Source organism: Sceloporus occidentalis, unplaced genomic scaffold, assembly GCF_023333645.1.
Source record: "Sceloporus occidentalis isolate IW3139 unplaced genomic scaffold, rSceOcc1.0.p SCAF_1, whole genome shotgun sequence".
In the NCBI taxonomy this organism is placed as follows: Eukaryota; Metazoa; Chordata; class Lepidosauria; order Squamata; family Phrynosomatidae; genus Sceloporus; species Sceloporus occidentalis.
The window spans coordinates 215819608-215835245 of NW_028316981.1; the positions used below are offsets into that span (position 1 = coordinate 215819608).

The following is a 15638-nucleotide window of genomic DNA, read 5'->3' on the forward strand; positions in this document are numbered from 1 at the left end:
AGTGAATGTGGAGGGCCCACTGTATTATATATTTTAATTGGTATAGAGGTGAGAAAGTGAACCCTCTGGGCAGAGAATACACCCCATTTATATGATCTGTGTGGAGAAACAGGAAGGGTGTGCATCCATATACCTGTGTGTGAAAATGAGGGGAGGAAAGCTGTGGTCCCACCCACTGCTTGTACATGGCTCAAACAGAGGTAAGTCAGAAAGAAAGAATGTTCTTGCACCTAGGTTGCATGTAATGGTAGTGAAGACAATGAGTAGTACAAGGCCCAGGACAGCACCGAACAGCAGAACACAAAGGAGCACGATTTTTCCTCTACGGCTTCTTTTCACAACTCCTCCTGAGTCCTCAGAGGCCTGGAATTAAAGAACACAGAGCTGCACATCAGAGCTTTATGAAATCAAAGACCTCCCTTGACATATATGTGACCTTTCTTCAGACTTGAAAATAACCACTTGCCCAGCCAGCAGTAGAGTGCCACAACCTGAGGACTAGTGCACTTGCTGCTTTGAAAGGAAAGGCAGAATAGAGCACACACAGAATAGAGTGTCCCACTGCAAGGAGAGGCTGGAGATATTTCCCAGCAAGGCACCAGATCTTGTCTGATCTTGGAAACTAAGCAAAGTTGGCCCTGGTTCATACTTGGATGGGAAACCACCAATGAATACTGGGTGCTGTAGGCTGTACTTCAGAGCAGGGTTCTCAATCTTTTTGGTTCATGGAGCCCTTTTTAGAATCAGTTTCTATGGTGGAACCCCTAAGAGGCCTTCCCTACCTCTTACAGGTTAGTAGTGTTTAGGAGTAGTGTTACATTTTCCTGGAGTAGCCATGGAGCACCTGGAAGTGTATGCAGAGTCCAAAGAGCTCCTCGGAGAACAGGTTGGGAACCACTGCTTCAGAGGAAGGATATACCTCTGAGTATTTCTTGCCTAACAAAACCCTATGAAATTCATGGGGTCACCCTAAGTTGGCAGGCAACTTGAACACACACACACACACACACACACACACACACACACACACCAGATCCAGCATGGTGCAGTGGTCTGAGTGCTGGACTACAACTCTGGAGACCAGGGTTCAATTCCCAGCTTGGCCATGAAACCCACTGGGTGACCTTGAGCAAGTCGCACGATCTCAGCCTCAGGTAAAGGCAATGGCAAACTTCCTCTGAACAAATCTTGTCAAGAAAACCCCATGATGGGTTCACCTTAGGGTTGCCATAAATCATAAACTACTTGAAGGCTCACAACAACAACACATCATGTAGAAACTCTTCATGGAAGCTATCGTCTAGAAAATCACTCTCCACGTGTGAAGGGCAATGGAACTGGCACTGGAGGTGGTGAGGTTAGCTTGCTTTCTGTCCACCATACATATTCAGAACACCTAAAAAGGGCTGAGCTAGTTCATCCATCCATGTGGATCTCTTCATGAATGAGGCTTTGAACAGCACCACGAATATGTTGAGGAGGCACCATGCCAAAAGCTCCCAGACAGAAGTTGTATGACAGTCTTCGGAACTTGGACAACCTCATCTGGGATCATTTCACATTCAACTGAGAGACAGATGTTCAGAGCAGAGACACAGTTACTTCCACTAATGACCATTATCTGTAACAAATTACCTTGGCTGGGGAGGGAAAAACTAAGGGGCAACATTGTTGGGTTTATAAAAAAATGCAAGGATGGGAGGAGGCAGTAGTTATGCAACAAGCAAAGTTCTTCGCCATCACTCTTCTCGGGGAGGTCACTGCTTTCTCTTCCTCTTTCAAAGAACCTGGAGAATTTTCTGTACTTTTTACAATTTTGTAAACAAAAATTCCTCTGCCAGGAAAAAAGACAGGACCTGGTTTCTTCCAGTACAAGCCGACACACTCAGGCATTGGCAAGATTTGTTCGGAGGAAATTGCTTTTGCCTTCATCTGAGGCTGAGAGAGTGTGACTTGCACAAGGTCACCCAGTGGGTTTCCATGGGCTGTGTGGGGATTTGATAGTCTCAGTCTGGACTGTTTTACAAATCTGTTATCGAGCTTATGTGAGCTTATGTGAGATATCTTCCACCCCTGTCCTTTTTGAAGAATGTGGAGGAAAACAAATCTGAAACAAATAATTGAATTATTTCCCCATTATTTTCATACAAGTACAGTCAGCCTGCCTTATCTATGATTTTTTTTTCATTCATGGATCTAACCATCCATAGCTTGAAAATATATTTTTTAAAAAATATAAATTCCAATAAGCAAACCTTGATTTTGCTATTTTATATAAAGAAAACCATTTTACTATACCATTTTCTATAATGGGTCTTAAGCATCCATGGATTTTTGCATCCATGGGGGTCCTGGAACCAAACCCCAGTAGATACCAAGGGCCTGCTGAATATTATTTTTCACGGCTGGCATTTGCATTGAAAACATTTCTTATTTGAATTTTTTGTTTTATATTCAGGAAATTATGCAGAGTGAAAGCAGAGTTTTAAAGTTTGGTATTTATTTAAAATTTCAGTGTCTGTGTGATTTTATGCCAAAGGTATAAAGCACATGGGGGTAACCTGTAAGCCCCAGTTTGGGGGTTTTGGAGATTTTGATGAACTCAGCTGCTATTTGTTCTGGGTCTGGACTCAGTCTAAGGAACAGGCATGTAATATAGAACTACAGTCCACAGTTTCCACTGATGTCCCATCCAAGAGTGAAGGGACATAAAGGATTCTCTTTTTCCTTTGAATCTGGAATTCAGGACAAGTATTATGGGAGCCAGCATGGTCTAGTACAGTGGTTCCCAACCTTCCTAATGCTGTGACCCTTTAATACAGTTCCTCATGTTGTGGTGGCCCAAACCCATGAAATTATTTTTATTGCTACTTCATAACTGTAATTAAACAGGTGCTTTCCAATGGTCTTAGGCGACCCCCATGAAAGGGTCATTCGACCCCCAAAGGGATCCCGACCCACAGGTTGGGAACCACTGGTGTAGTGGTTTGAGTGTTGGACGACAACTCGGGAGGCCAAGGTTTAATTCCCAGTTCAGCCATGAAACCCACTGGTTGACCTTGGGCAGGTCACATGTTCTCAGCCTCAGGGGAAGGCAATGGCAAAACCCCTCTGAACAAATCTTGCCAAGAAAACCCCTTGATAGGTTCACCTTGGGGTGATAGGTTCACCTTGAAGTCAGAGATGACTTGAAGGCACACAGCACACACAGTGCTTACACTGACCCATGAATAAGTTGAGCCAGATTTTTGGGTCAACTTTTTTTTACTAAAATGTTTGCACTTATACATGAGTATATACAGTCAGCCCTCCATATCCATGGATTCCACCTATTTTTTATTTTATTTTATTTTTTGGCAGAGTCATAGTTCAGTGCTCAAGCCACTACACCACACTGGCTCAATGCAAGCCTATCACAGAGTTTTGCTTGGCAAGATTTGTTCAGAGGTAGTTTTTCTTTTACCTCTTTTGAGACTGAGAGAGTGTGACTTGCCTAAAGCCACTCAGTGGGTTTCCATGTCCAAGCAGGGATTCTAACCCTGGTCTTCAGAGTCCAATGCTCAAACCGCCCTTGCATTATCCATGGGTCATATCAAAATCCATAATTTTTGCCCTCGAATCTGCCCTTGACTTATACATAAGGTTGACTTATAGTTGTGTAAATATGGTAAATGGATGAATGGATGGGTAGATGGATAAATAAATAATCTCACCCCAAAAAGGATTAAGGTAGCAATCCAATGCCAATTTTTCAGCATAGTTTAGTGGTTTGAGTGTTGGACTGCGACTCTGGAGACCAGGGTTCGAATTGCTGCTCAGCCATAAAACCCACTGGATGACCCTGGACAAGTCACAATCTCTGAGCCCCAAGGGATGGTAATGACAAACTTCATCTGAAGAAATGTACCAAGGAAACCCCATAATAGGTTCCCCTTAGGATCATCGTAGGTCAAAAACTACTTGAAGGCACACAACAACAAACAACAAGGTGCATTGAAGACAGAGGGACTAACCTGTCTCCTACTTCCCCCCATTCAAGGGGGCTGGCTCAGGTGAAAACACATTAACCACAAAATCCCCAGTTATACCGATTAAACCTCACCTAATCTCCACCCTAACCCTGCTCACCAAAAGTCAATTTGAATGAAAAGGTCTTATACTGCTTCTGGAATCACACAGACATAGGCTTTGGCAAGACTTCAGGGGAAAAGAATTCCAGAGATGAAGAGACATTTTTTTCTTTCTCTCCCCCTCCCCAAAAAAATCCTGTGTTCTCAAACAATACTCTTTGCTAAAGTATGAAAAGTGCACTTAAAATAAAGTGTGCAATTAATACAGTTTGTGAGTAATCCACACCGGGATTCATAATCAGGCTTGTGTAATAAGTAATGATTAGACCTTGCTTTTCATGTAGGAAAATATGTATCACTTGGGACTAATCTTTACACTGTATATTTTTCCCCCATACTAAGTTTGATTGCAAAACACATTTAAAGCAGCTATAAGGAAAACTCTGTAGCCCATATGTGATCAGTTTTGCATTTGACAGCTTTCATTTGCTGGGGACATAAATAACTGCAACATATCAAAAAGTTGGAGAGCACTGAGATCAGTCCCTTTTATTTGAATAGCACACTTTACACTTCTGGCAGTTTTGCCTTTCCTCCAACACGAGAAGAAAATATGGATGCTGGTTATTCTGTACGTTTAATCTCACAAACCAAAGATCAGTGCTTGAGCTCTCTGCCACCTCTAATCACACTCATTTGGGAAAGCCCCTTGTCCTCAGAAGCATATTCCTTTTATTTGCTGTATAACTGCTTGCTCTGCCCTGTGCTCCAAAGGTTATATTTTAAAATTTCAGAATATTTAATACCATTTGGAGTGGATTTGGTGGAACTAATAGTGTGCTGCAGTTTGGCCAACAGTCAGGAATTTTGGGAGCTGAAGTCTAAAACATCTGGAGGGCCAGAGTTTGGGAATCACTGTATCTATTGTGTGTGCCGTGCCCACTATCATTTTTACGTTGCCTTCACATCTCCCTGAAATGCAAACAGGTACAACATTCAATGTAAAACTGGTACCCCAAAACAAAGTAAACAGGAACAGAAGTGTATAACTTATGCAACTCAAACTAACTAGAAAAACCTTTTAGGATTTTAAAACAAAACAGATAAGTAAATATAATCATCTTTCCTTACAATCTCACATATGTATGTGTGCTGTGTGACTTTAAGTCTTTCCAAATTATGGTGACCCTAATCATTGTGTTTATTCAGAGGAGTTTTGCCATTGCCTTCCCCTGAGGCTGAGAGAATGTGACTTGCCCAGGTCACCCAGTGGGTTTCATGGCCAAGCTAGGAACCAAACCCTAGTCTCTAGAGTCATAGCCCAACACTCAACACTACACTACACGTTACTCTGAAATAAATTCCATCAAGTTCAGGGGAACTTCCAACAGGACTTCAAATGAGGTAGGATTAAAGTCTTAATGGTCTTAATCAAAATGTAGCAAATTCACAGAAAAACAGAAAACATTGGTATTCCATCACTCTGTCTAATGGAAGTGAATGCCAATGGAAGTGAAGCCATTATAATAATTTGTTGTTGTGTGCTTTCAGGTTGCTTCCAACTTGTGGCAACCCTATCATGGGGTTTTCTCGGGCTGAGAGTATGCGGCTTCTCCAAGGTCACCCGATGAGTTTCCATGGCTGGGCAGGGAAAAGAACTCTGACCTTTAGAGTCCTAGTTCAATGCTCAGATCACTACATCACATTGGCTCTCATTATAATAATACTTGATTAAAAAGAGATGTCCTGCCACAAAACATGATTTTATAAATTACAGTATTTTCCTTCTAACCCATAGCCTCCCTGCAAATCATCGATGGTGAAAGGATGACATTCTGCACATGTTCAAAGACACTGTCAGCTTATGTATTCATTTATATGCAGTGTGGCATAGTGGTTTGAGTGTCGGACTACAACTCTGGAGACCAGGGTTCAATTCCCAGCTCAGCAATGAAACCCACTATGTGACCTTGGGCAAGTCACATTCTCTCAGCCTCAGGAGAAGGCAAGGGCAAACCTCCTCTGAACAAATCTCCCCAAGAAAACCCCATGATACATTCACCTTGGAGTCACCATAAGTTGGAAATGACTTGAAGGTGCACAATAATGACAAACAAAAGAAATGAATTAGTCAGTGATAAGAGACCATGTGAACTGGTATGCTGAAAATATATATTTTTTATAATCAGAGTTTAAATTTGGACACAAATAGCATAAAAACATAATGTCAGAAGACTAGCAAAAGCTTTATTGAAGCACAAAGACATGTAAGAGCTGAAGAAGATGCAGAAAAAGCAGAGGAATTAGAACTGGATGGATTCCTATGAGCAAGGAGACAGAGATGGTCAACAGAACGAGGCTTGGGCTTTATACAACCTGTGGCAGAGTCCTCCTCATAGTTCCACTGTGGAGTTCTTTGGAAAACTTCTCTTCTTGCTGATTCTTGATTCCTTCCACCTTCTCCGCAAGCAGAGAATATAATTTCAGATCAAAGACAAACCCTTTCCTTCCAGCCTGGCTGAAGGCATTAAAGAGGAGTGTCAGAGAAAGTGATCAAAATAACATCCTTCAAAAAAACAGAACTTGGTAACTCCTCCACCCACCCTCTTCCTCTAGTACTGGAATATGCAGTTCACACATACTTTCTGATCCCTGGCATGGAATGACCACCAATTTCATTTCGTTTTGCAAAGTAACCCCATTGCCATTTTTTGAAATTGACAGCTTCTCAATCCTCTCTTTCTCTCTCTCTTCCCTTCCCATACAGAATCTCATAAGTCACCAACATTGGGCATTTGCACCCAGACAACCCATGGCTTACACACTGGGTTTTTTTTTCTGTCACTGTTCAGCTGCTGGTGTTCCTTCCTTTCTTACCACCTCACCATAACTACACAAGTCTGTTTTGGTCTGTCTTTGATATATTTTCTGCACATCACCTGTTTCAACCTGCTATAGTGGGGCCCTCCGGCTTCTGCTAATAATTGAAGATAGAAATAACATCAGCTCCGAATTCCATTGATGCTTCTTTCTCCACATTCCCTAGAAGCAGGGAAAACTATACATGCTGCTGCTGCTACTGACATTCTCACACTGTCTTCTTTTGTAAATAGAAGCTATATCACTCCATGATGAGAAACAGGGCAGGGGAAGGTGATGAGGGCCAGATTCCACATTACACTGTATTATGGACTGGATGGGTTTCTTCTGTTTCAAAGCACTCTTGGGAAGGAGGATTTACATCAGAGAAGACAGGTGCTTTCATAGATGGTAGGCTTTTACCGTAAGCCCTCTTTGTGCATAATAATTATAAAGCACTTAATAACATACAATCAATTTTTCTATTGCTCTTGCTTTCGCTTTCAAACAGTGGCATCACTAGGGTTGGCATGACCCAGTTCAGTAACTCATGGTGTCACTTCCCACCAATGCTAAAACCACTACAGGGAGGAAATTTCAAAAGTAATACGAGGAAGGCAATGGCAAGCCTCCTCTGAACAAATCTTTCCAAGAATCCCCCATGATTTTCGGGTTGGCATAAATAAAATTTGAAAAAATGGAGGCACACAACAACATAAGAGAGAAGCCAATCTCACTTCTTTTCTTCCATTCTCTGCCACAAAAGTCAAAGGTACTTGCAGATAGCATGCCATCAGATTACTATTACATATGGAGAATTTCTTGGCATGCTAGTTCAGTGTATCTGATACCCACTAGCCACAAGGGACCTATGTAGGCTGATCATACATACTGTTTTAAATGGGACAGTACCTTCCCCCACACACACATTTTCAAACCATCAGATCATTTTAATATAAATGTCAGTTTTGTCCTATTTTCAAGGGGAAAATGCCTTATTATATTATGAAAACAGTTTGAAGATCCTTCTTTGAAATTGTGGTTGTCAAAAAAAAGTGTCCTGTAGTGTGAAACGTTTTTATGATAAGGTACGTATTGAAAGACTGAAATTATTGTCTTACTTTTTCATAAATATGGAATATTACAGGATCCTATCCTGTTTTTGCCAGCCCAATGTCCTGTTTTTGTCTCAAGGAAATATGGTCAGCCTAGACCATGGTGATGAATCTATTGCACTTGTGCCCTCTCTGGCACATGAAGCCATTTCTGAGGGCACACGAAGAGATGGGAGGGTGAGGGAAGAGTAGGAGGAGGCACGTGCCTGTTCCTCCTCTTTTCCCGCCCTCCTGTGCCTTTATTGTCTCTGGTGAAGTCCTGCCCCTGAAAGCCCCACCTCCAGAAGGTGGAAGTCCCACTCCCAGAAGTCCCATCTCTTTCCCCCAGAAGTCCCACCCCTCGGCACTGGGTGCCGGTGCAGGGATGCCTTTGAGTTTGGGCACTCGGTCTCTAAAAGTTTCACCATCACTGGCTCAGACCTATGCCTAACTGCCCTAGATTCTAGTATCCATGCCTGGGGATCAATGTCCCTAATTTGCCTTTGGTACAGATTTGGAGGAGAGGGTTTTTAAAAATAATCCAGCATGAGTTCCAGTCTTACTTTTGAACTTCCTTCTTGAGGTCTCTAGAAATTAAATCACATGGTACCTCTTATGTCTAATACACACTAAGGGGCTAAACAGACCAGCGAAAATCAGCAACATTGGGGTGGAGTGGGGGCATGGTGAGCACACACTGCACACCCTGATGTAGTGTCATGCCACCTGCCCAAAAAGATGGTGGGCAGTGCCACGCCATTTCTTTGGTGCATTGTTTAGAAATGCTGTGCCAAAGAAACACCGAAAATAGCTTTTTGCCAGCTCTAAAAGGAGCAGCATTTTGTCAGTCTTTTTAGAGCTGGGAAAACGCCAGATTGGGGCACGGCGTGCAGTTGCCGCAGCCCCAATCCAGCAATGAAAGGGGCAGCAGAAAGCCACTCCTTTGGGACCATCTGTCAAGCCCCTAAGATTGCAGAACTTTTCCAGTACTGTAATTGGCAAGGTTCACTTGAAACTACAGACATACCTCAGTTAACAAAGCCTCTGACAAAGAAATTACTTTTTGCAAAGTCTTTTTATGCCCAGTCAGCCCCTCCCTTTTCTCCTTGTCCTCCATCTAGCTGGAAGTTGTTGATTTTTTTTTAGCAACATCAGCACTCAGACGGTGGTTAAGGCAGGCTGGAGAAACACAGACTTTCAGAGCTGAGTTACAGGAGCATCTCTGTAGTATACAATGCAATAAAGCCTAAGCTAGGAATGAATGGAAGCATGCTTTCCTACAATAGATAAGATAAACAGCAGCTGCTTCTAGAATCCCATACTGAACCTCCAGCAACAGCAAACAGAGAAAGAAAGGGAAAGCAGATTAGCATGCCTTGCCATCTCCCCCCAGCATATTAAAATAACGTTTTTAAAAAGCATAGATCTGTAAATCTGGCTTTCAAAATGGAAATCATAAGACAAGTGGAGGCTGGTGAAATAAAGAAAAATATATCCTCAGAAGGATCAGATATCTTTGTTTCCTTATGCAAAGCTTACCTGACCTAGTTGTTTTGTTTCACATACGCATAATCGCAAGTGTTTGAATAAAAAGTTTGCTGAAACATGCTGAATTGCTGTTCTTTTTTTGTGGTGTAGGCACTTAGCACTCTTTTCCTCATATTATTTCTGCCTCTGGTATCCAATTTTCTGTTAGAGAAGTAATGCCCAGGAGCAAATCTACTTTATTAACTGAGGTATACCTGTACTGACAACATAAAATAATTGTGTTTGGTATATCTGTGAAAGCCAGCATGGTGTGGTGGTTTGAGCATTGGACTATGACTCTGCAGAACAGGGTTCAGTTCACCACTTGAGTATAAAAAACCACTGGGTGACTTTAGGCAAGTCACACTGTCTCAGCCTCAGAGGATGGCAAAAGCAAACCCTCTCTGAAGAAACTTGCCAAGAAAGCCCTATGATGTGGTCAGCTGAGGATCACCTTAAGTCAAAAATGACGTAGAGACACACAACAACAATATATGTGTCTAAAAAATGAAATGCCCTTTGGCTTTTTAAAAAAAAATCAGTGGAGGGTAAATAAATATAGTAACACACCACTAGAAAAAAAAGCCTTTGAGCAATATGTCACAGAAAGCAACACTGAGTGAATTATCTATAATATCATTATTTTTATCTGGGAAATTTTGGGGTGCACATGTTCACTGACAGATTGAATTTTGACTTAGAATTATGCTTTAAGGCTGCAGTAACATACTTGTGAGTAGATATACAGTCATCCTTCCATATTTGCGGCTTTGATATTTGCGGATTTGATTATTCACAGATTTGATTAATATGTTCTCTCTAGGACTGTCTAGGTCCTCCAGTGCAACGCTGTGGTCAACTTGAACTAAAAGTTGCACTGAAAGACCATTTGTAGCTACTCCAATGCCATTCTATGGTCAGTATATGTTGGACATTGACCACAGAGTTGCACTGGAGGACCTAGAGATTCCTAGAGAGGGGTCCTCTCCGGTAAAAACAGTGTTTTTGTTATTTGCGGTTTTTCCATATTCACGGGGGACTTGTTCCCCTAACCCTAGCGAATATGGTGGGACAACTGTATATAAGATTGCATTGTCAGAGGCACAGAAAATCCCAACTTCTGCTGCTAGAATTATGATCCAAACAAGGAACAGAATGTGGCTCTGCTCTAATCCCAACATGATCAGAGTGACCAGATGTCCACCTTTTCCAGGGCATGTCCTACATTTCAACCTTCTGTCTAGGAAGAATTCCAAAATGTCCTCCATTTTGAGCATGACTGAGAAGCATGAATTTACATTTATATGAGTATTTTTTTGCTTTTATGTTAGGCATGTCCTACATTTTTCTTGAAGGTCCTATGTTTTGCAGTGCCTTGTCCTCCTTTGTGGTGAGGACATCTGGTCACTCTGAAATTGGAATCCTGTCAACTGCAGAAAGTTAACAGATCATGACTCCTTATATCCGAAAGCTTTCCTCAAAAAATTCATTTTTTGAGGCCCTTAATCTCTGCTGGGATTTGGTTCCAAGAACCCCCAAGGATAGCAAAAACTGTGGATGCTTAAGTCCCATTAAATACAATGGCATGGTAAAATGGTGTCCCTAATGTAAAATGGCAAAATCAAGGTTTGCTTGGAGAAAGAATCCATGGATGCAGAGGGCCTACTGTATACAGCCTGTTCTTCACTTTTCCTTCTCTGAAGATTATTTTGAAAATGTTTAGGGGAGGCTTTGAATCATGTCTAAGAAAGCATCCACTTAATGTATATACTTTAGATATTTTACTCAAAAAATGACCCCAAAAACCCCAAGTTAACTTATTCATGGGTCGATGTAAATACTGTAACGCTCAGTTTAAAAAGGATCCATGTCTTGGTGAAAGGCTTGAGTATAATCTGTCCTGGAAGCACTGACAAACACACCCCCCCTCTACTTTCTTATCTATCCAGCCTTTAGGATGAGAACAAACAGTTATACCTGCTGGGATTTTCTAAGTTCTTTGGCATTGTTTTCCTTTGCTTTTCCTTTCGATCCCTTGTTATATGCCCCTCAACATGGATCACATCAAAATCCATAATTTTGACTCCAAAACCTGTCCTTGACTTATACATGAGGTTGACTTATAGTTCAGTATATGCACTATTTGCAATGGATTGAGATAAATCTGCCTCCAAAAGCCTATTGCTGCAGCCAGCTGCATCCTGGAGGTTTCGCAAGTGCAGTACCTGAGGAAGGTGTCCAGTTGTATTCTTTCACTCTTCTGAGCCAAATGAAGGCAACGTCTCTTACCGTAGAGTCCATAGATGCAAATTACTAAAGCCTTCTATTTAGCTCTTCAGCAGGTTCCTCCAGCGTAGGACACACCTCCAAACAGCTCAGCATGTGCTTATCCTTGACTTGCACATGGAGAGTTGGGTTCTTATGAGATAACAATTACTGTGATGTAGTGGTTTGAGCGTTAGACTATGACTCTGGAGACCAGAGTTCAAATCCCAGCTCTGCCATGTAAACTCACTGGATGACCTGAGCAAATCATACTCTCTCAATCTCAGAGGAAGGCAATGGCAGCCCCCCCCCCCCCCCCCGAAGAAACTTGCCTATAAAATATCATGATAAGTTCTCCTTAGGGTCTCCATAATTCAGAAATGACTTGAAGGCACACAGCACCAATAACAACATGCAGTCAACTTTCCTACAGGAGGAGCATATTAGGAGCTTATCCCATGGCATTTTAATTTGACATATCTCTATCTGGATTAAATGTTAATTCAGGTGGCATCTTAATTTTATCAGACGGTTTTTGCTGCCAAATTTGCCACCCAAATACATCCTGGGTCCATCACTGCTTCCAGAGCTGCTCCTCTTGGCTGTTTTAGGATCCAGGAGTTTTCTGGCTTGAGGAAATGACCAGCGGAGTGCTCCTGGAAGTGGGGATGGACCCGGGCTGGTTTTTAGGTAGCAAAAACCATCTGATAATATCACGATGCTACCCGAATTAAGGTTTAAACCAGATAGAGGTAAGACAAATTAAAACATCATGGGATAAGCTCCTTAGTTAAACCAGTTTAGGGTATGCTGTCAAGCACAGTGCTAGGGATGCCGACTATCATGTGTCTCTTGTCAGAGACTGGCATTTTAGTACAAAAGTCCTAATGCTCTTTATTAACCATTAGTGGAATCAAAACTTTGATCTACTTGCATTAATGTTGGGTGGGAGAATTTTTTAGCTTGTTAAGTTGACAATCATTAATGTTACCATAAATATTATTAACCATAGGAAAGACAGAAAAATTAAAATAGCATATAATACTTTACATTAGCACTTGGAAGTGACACCTCTCATTGTCAGCTTCTTGAAGTGCTCTTTTGAGGAATTTAAGTTGCTTTCACCAACCTGGTATTTTTCCAGTTCTATACTCTGATTGCTGGCTGGAGATAGCTGGTTTGTAACCCAACACATATAGAAAGTACCAGCTCAGGAAAGGTTTTAGGGCAGTCTGTGGCTCCAGATTGGCTCTTTCCACATGCACTGAGTTGCTCCATTAAATTTTCCCACTCATCTCCTGTGTTTCATTTCTGTTTTCCACCCCCTCCCAGGTGTTCATTGTAGGTGGAGGTCATGCAAGCCTGTGCCAGAACTGGGTGTAATTCCACATTTTACTAAGACTTTTTTTGGCATTGAACAATGACACTTGTGACTGCTATAAGGAGGAGCTTTATTGGTGGCAAATGATACCACAGATTCTATACAGCAGAGAAGTATTCCAGCCCTTTTGCTGAGGATCCCAGGATCCCCTTATAGCCAATGGCAGAACCAGATCCTTAAACAGCTACTTCTACTCAGACTATCTGTGGCCAGGAATCTAATTCTACATGGCTGTTTACATGGGAGTCCACCAAGGACTCCTTTCTATACCACTGCACAGCTATTAACATTTGACCATGATGCTCAAAAGGATTCCAAACCCATCCATCTGGTGACAGAAGATCAACTCACTACACCTCCAGATGTTGTTGCACTACAACTTCCAACAGCCCTAGCTAGGAAAGGCAAGGAATAATCAGAACTGAAAACCAAAAACATCCCACTTCTGCTCACTCACCCTTCAAACACCATTAATTTTTCAAGAGAGGACTCTCATAAAGCTTGGTAAAGTCCTATCAAAATTCCTCTTAAAAGCCCTTAAAGCTTTGGGGGCTGTGACTCCAAGGTCTAGGCTCCCTCCCTCTTTTTGATATCAAGGTGATATCAAAAGGGATGTTTAGAGCATGTAGCCATGAAGGTGTCCCAGTGTGGGAAAACAGATGTGCCATATACAGTGAGGAGATCTGGGAGGATCAGCATGTGGGAGGTCAAGAGCATGTAGTCAAGGACAAATTGTTCAAGATTGGAATCTGCATAATACCTTCACCGATAAGAGGGATGGTGGGTGTTAGACTTTGTGTTTACAGATGAGCAGAAATGCAAGTACACTTTCCTCTGAAAATTCCTTTGCACAATGAAATTTGCACTGATTGTGTGGCATTCACATCTTCTCTTCACATTCTCCTCTTAATCCTGAATTTTGTACCAGGACAGGTTTTGCCATATAAATATGCCTGCTTAGACATCAGCAGTTCATTCGCGCTTGAGGTCAGACAGACACTCTGTCTGTATCTTGCTTGATTCTTCAGAATTGCTTGCCATGCCAAGATCCCCAGGCAGTATGCACAGTCAGTTGTCGTCCCAATATCCCCTAACTAGAGCTCTGCATCTGAAGTTGGTACAGTATTGTCCTCTGCAACCACTTAAATTGATATCTGCTACCACTTTATTATCATGATTATTATTTCATTTTCTTATATCCCATCTTTCTCCCAATATAGGGGCTCAAGATGGTGACTTTTCATTTTGTTAGTCCTTGCACTGTGCGTGAATGTTTTTCTGTGAATGGTGACTACCTTTGACTCATAAATAAAACTATTTTGGACCTTGTGCTTTGGAGTTCTGTTCTTCAGAACTGGTATACACAAGCTTGAACCCCACTTTCAGTTGCCCAAACCCTCTTAGCTGACTTAATTGAGCTAACATAGGCGAGGGACAGACTGCCCAAAAAGGGCGGCCTACTGGCAGCCTAATTTCCTCTGGAGGGAAGCCACAGCTGCCAAACTGTGCAGCTTCCCTACAGAAGAAAAAGAACCCGGAAAAACCTGGTTCTTTTTGAGCTGCAGGAGCAACGTAACAAGTGTGCCACAGGCTCACTCGTTATGTAAGCGTTACGTGGCAATGTGTGGATGCCGCATGGTGCTTAAGCACTTACATGTACAGAGGGCACCACCATTGTTACATAAGCACCACACCATTTTAGGATTAAGGAACATGTGGTTGCTGCGCAGTCCCTAACCCTAAAATCAGCACCAGCACAGGCCATAATTCCACTATTGAATATTAATTGTAGGTGCCCTTCTTGAATCCTAGTCTTTTGGGTAACATGACCTTGAAAAATAACTTCAGAAAGTAACAGGGTTGCATTGCTTGTTATATTGAAACAAATGATGCTTGCTACTTTTGAAATACAGTGGGACCTCGGTATCCACAGGGGATCTATTCTGGACTCCCCCTCCCCGCTCCCCCATGGATACCAAAATCCACAGATACTCAAGTTCTATTGTCCCTCACGGCAATGCATGCATATGTTTGTGCTGCCCGAGAGACAATAGGACTTCAGGTGAAATCCCATTGTCCCTAGTGGCAGTGCAGCCATGTGCATGTGCCACCACTGGAGACAACAAGGGCTGTTCCTAATGCTGGCATGGCCATGTGCATGCGCCGCCACTGGGGACAATGGGAGCTTGCCATGTGCAGATGCTGAAATCCACAGATGGCAAATCAGCAGATACCAAGGTCCCATTGTAGAACTTCATTTTGCCTGTTAATACTGTACCACCAATATCTTGCTAGCATCTCTAGGAACCACCCTCAGACTGAAGACTCATCCATACCAATAATTCACGCTACATTGAAAAGCAGATTTCAAGGAAATTGAGTCAAGCCTAGCCTGCTGTCTCTCTCTTACGTTGCTGTACATTTGTTTGCATGTATAGAGAA

General features: G+C 42.2%; 1 protein-coding gene across 3 annotated transcripts in view; it reads right to left on the reverse strand.

The window, feature by feature from the left end:
- Window positions 1-11843, reverse strand: part of KEL (Kell metallo-endopeptidase (Kell blood group)) — a 54671-nt gene extending 42828 nt beyond the window's left edge. The window contains exons 1-3 of one of the 3 annotated variants that reach the window (XM_089488881.1): window positions 11776-11843; window positions 6447-6588; window positions 231-363 (exon numbers count right to left, since the gene is read on the reverse strand). In XM_089488881.1, coding sequence (XP_089345007.1) covers window positions 231-363; window positions 6447-6467 — 154 coding nt within the window. In that variant the 5' untranslated portion in view covers window positions 6468-6588; window positions 11776-11843. The remainder of the gene's footprint in view (window positions 1-230; window positions 364-6446; window positions 6589-11775) is intronic. The other 2 variants (XM_089488882.1, XM_089488883.1) reach the window with 2 other exon arrangements.
- Between the last annotated feature and the right edge of the window lie 3795 nt (window positions 11844-15638).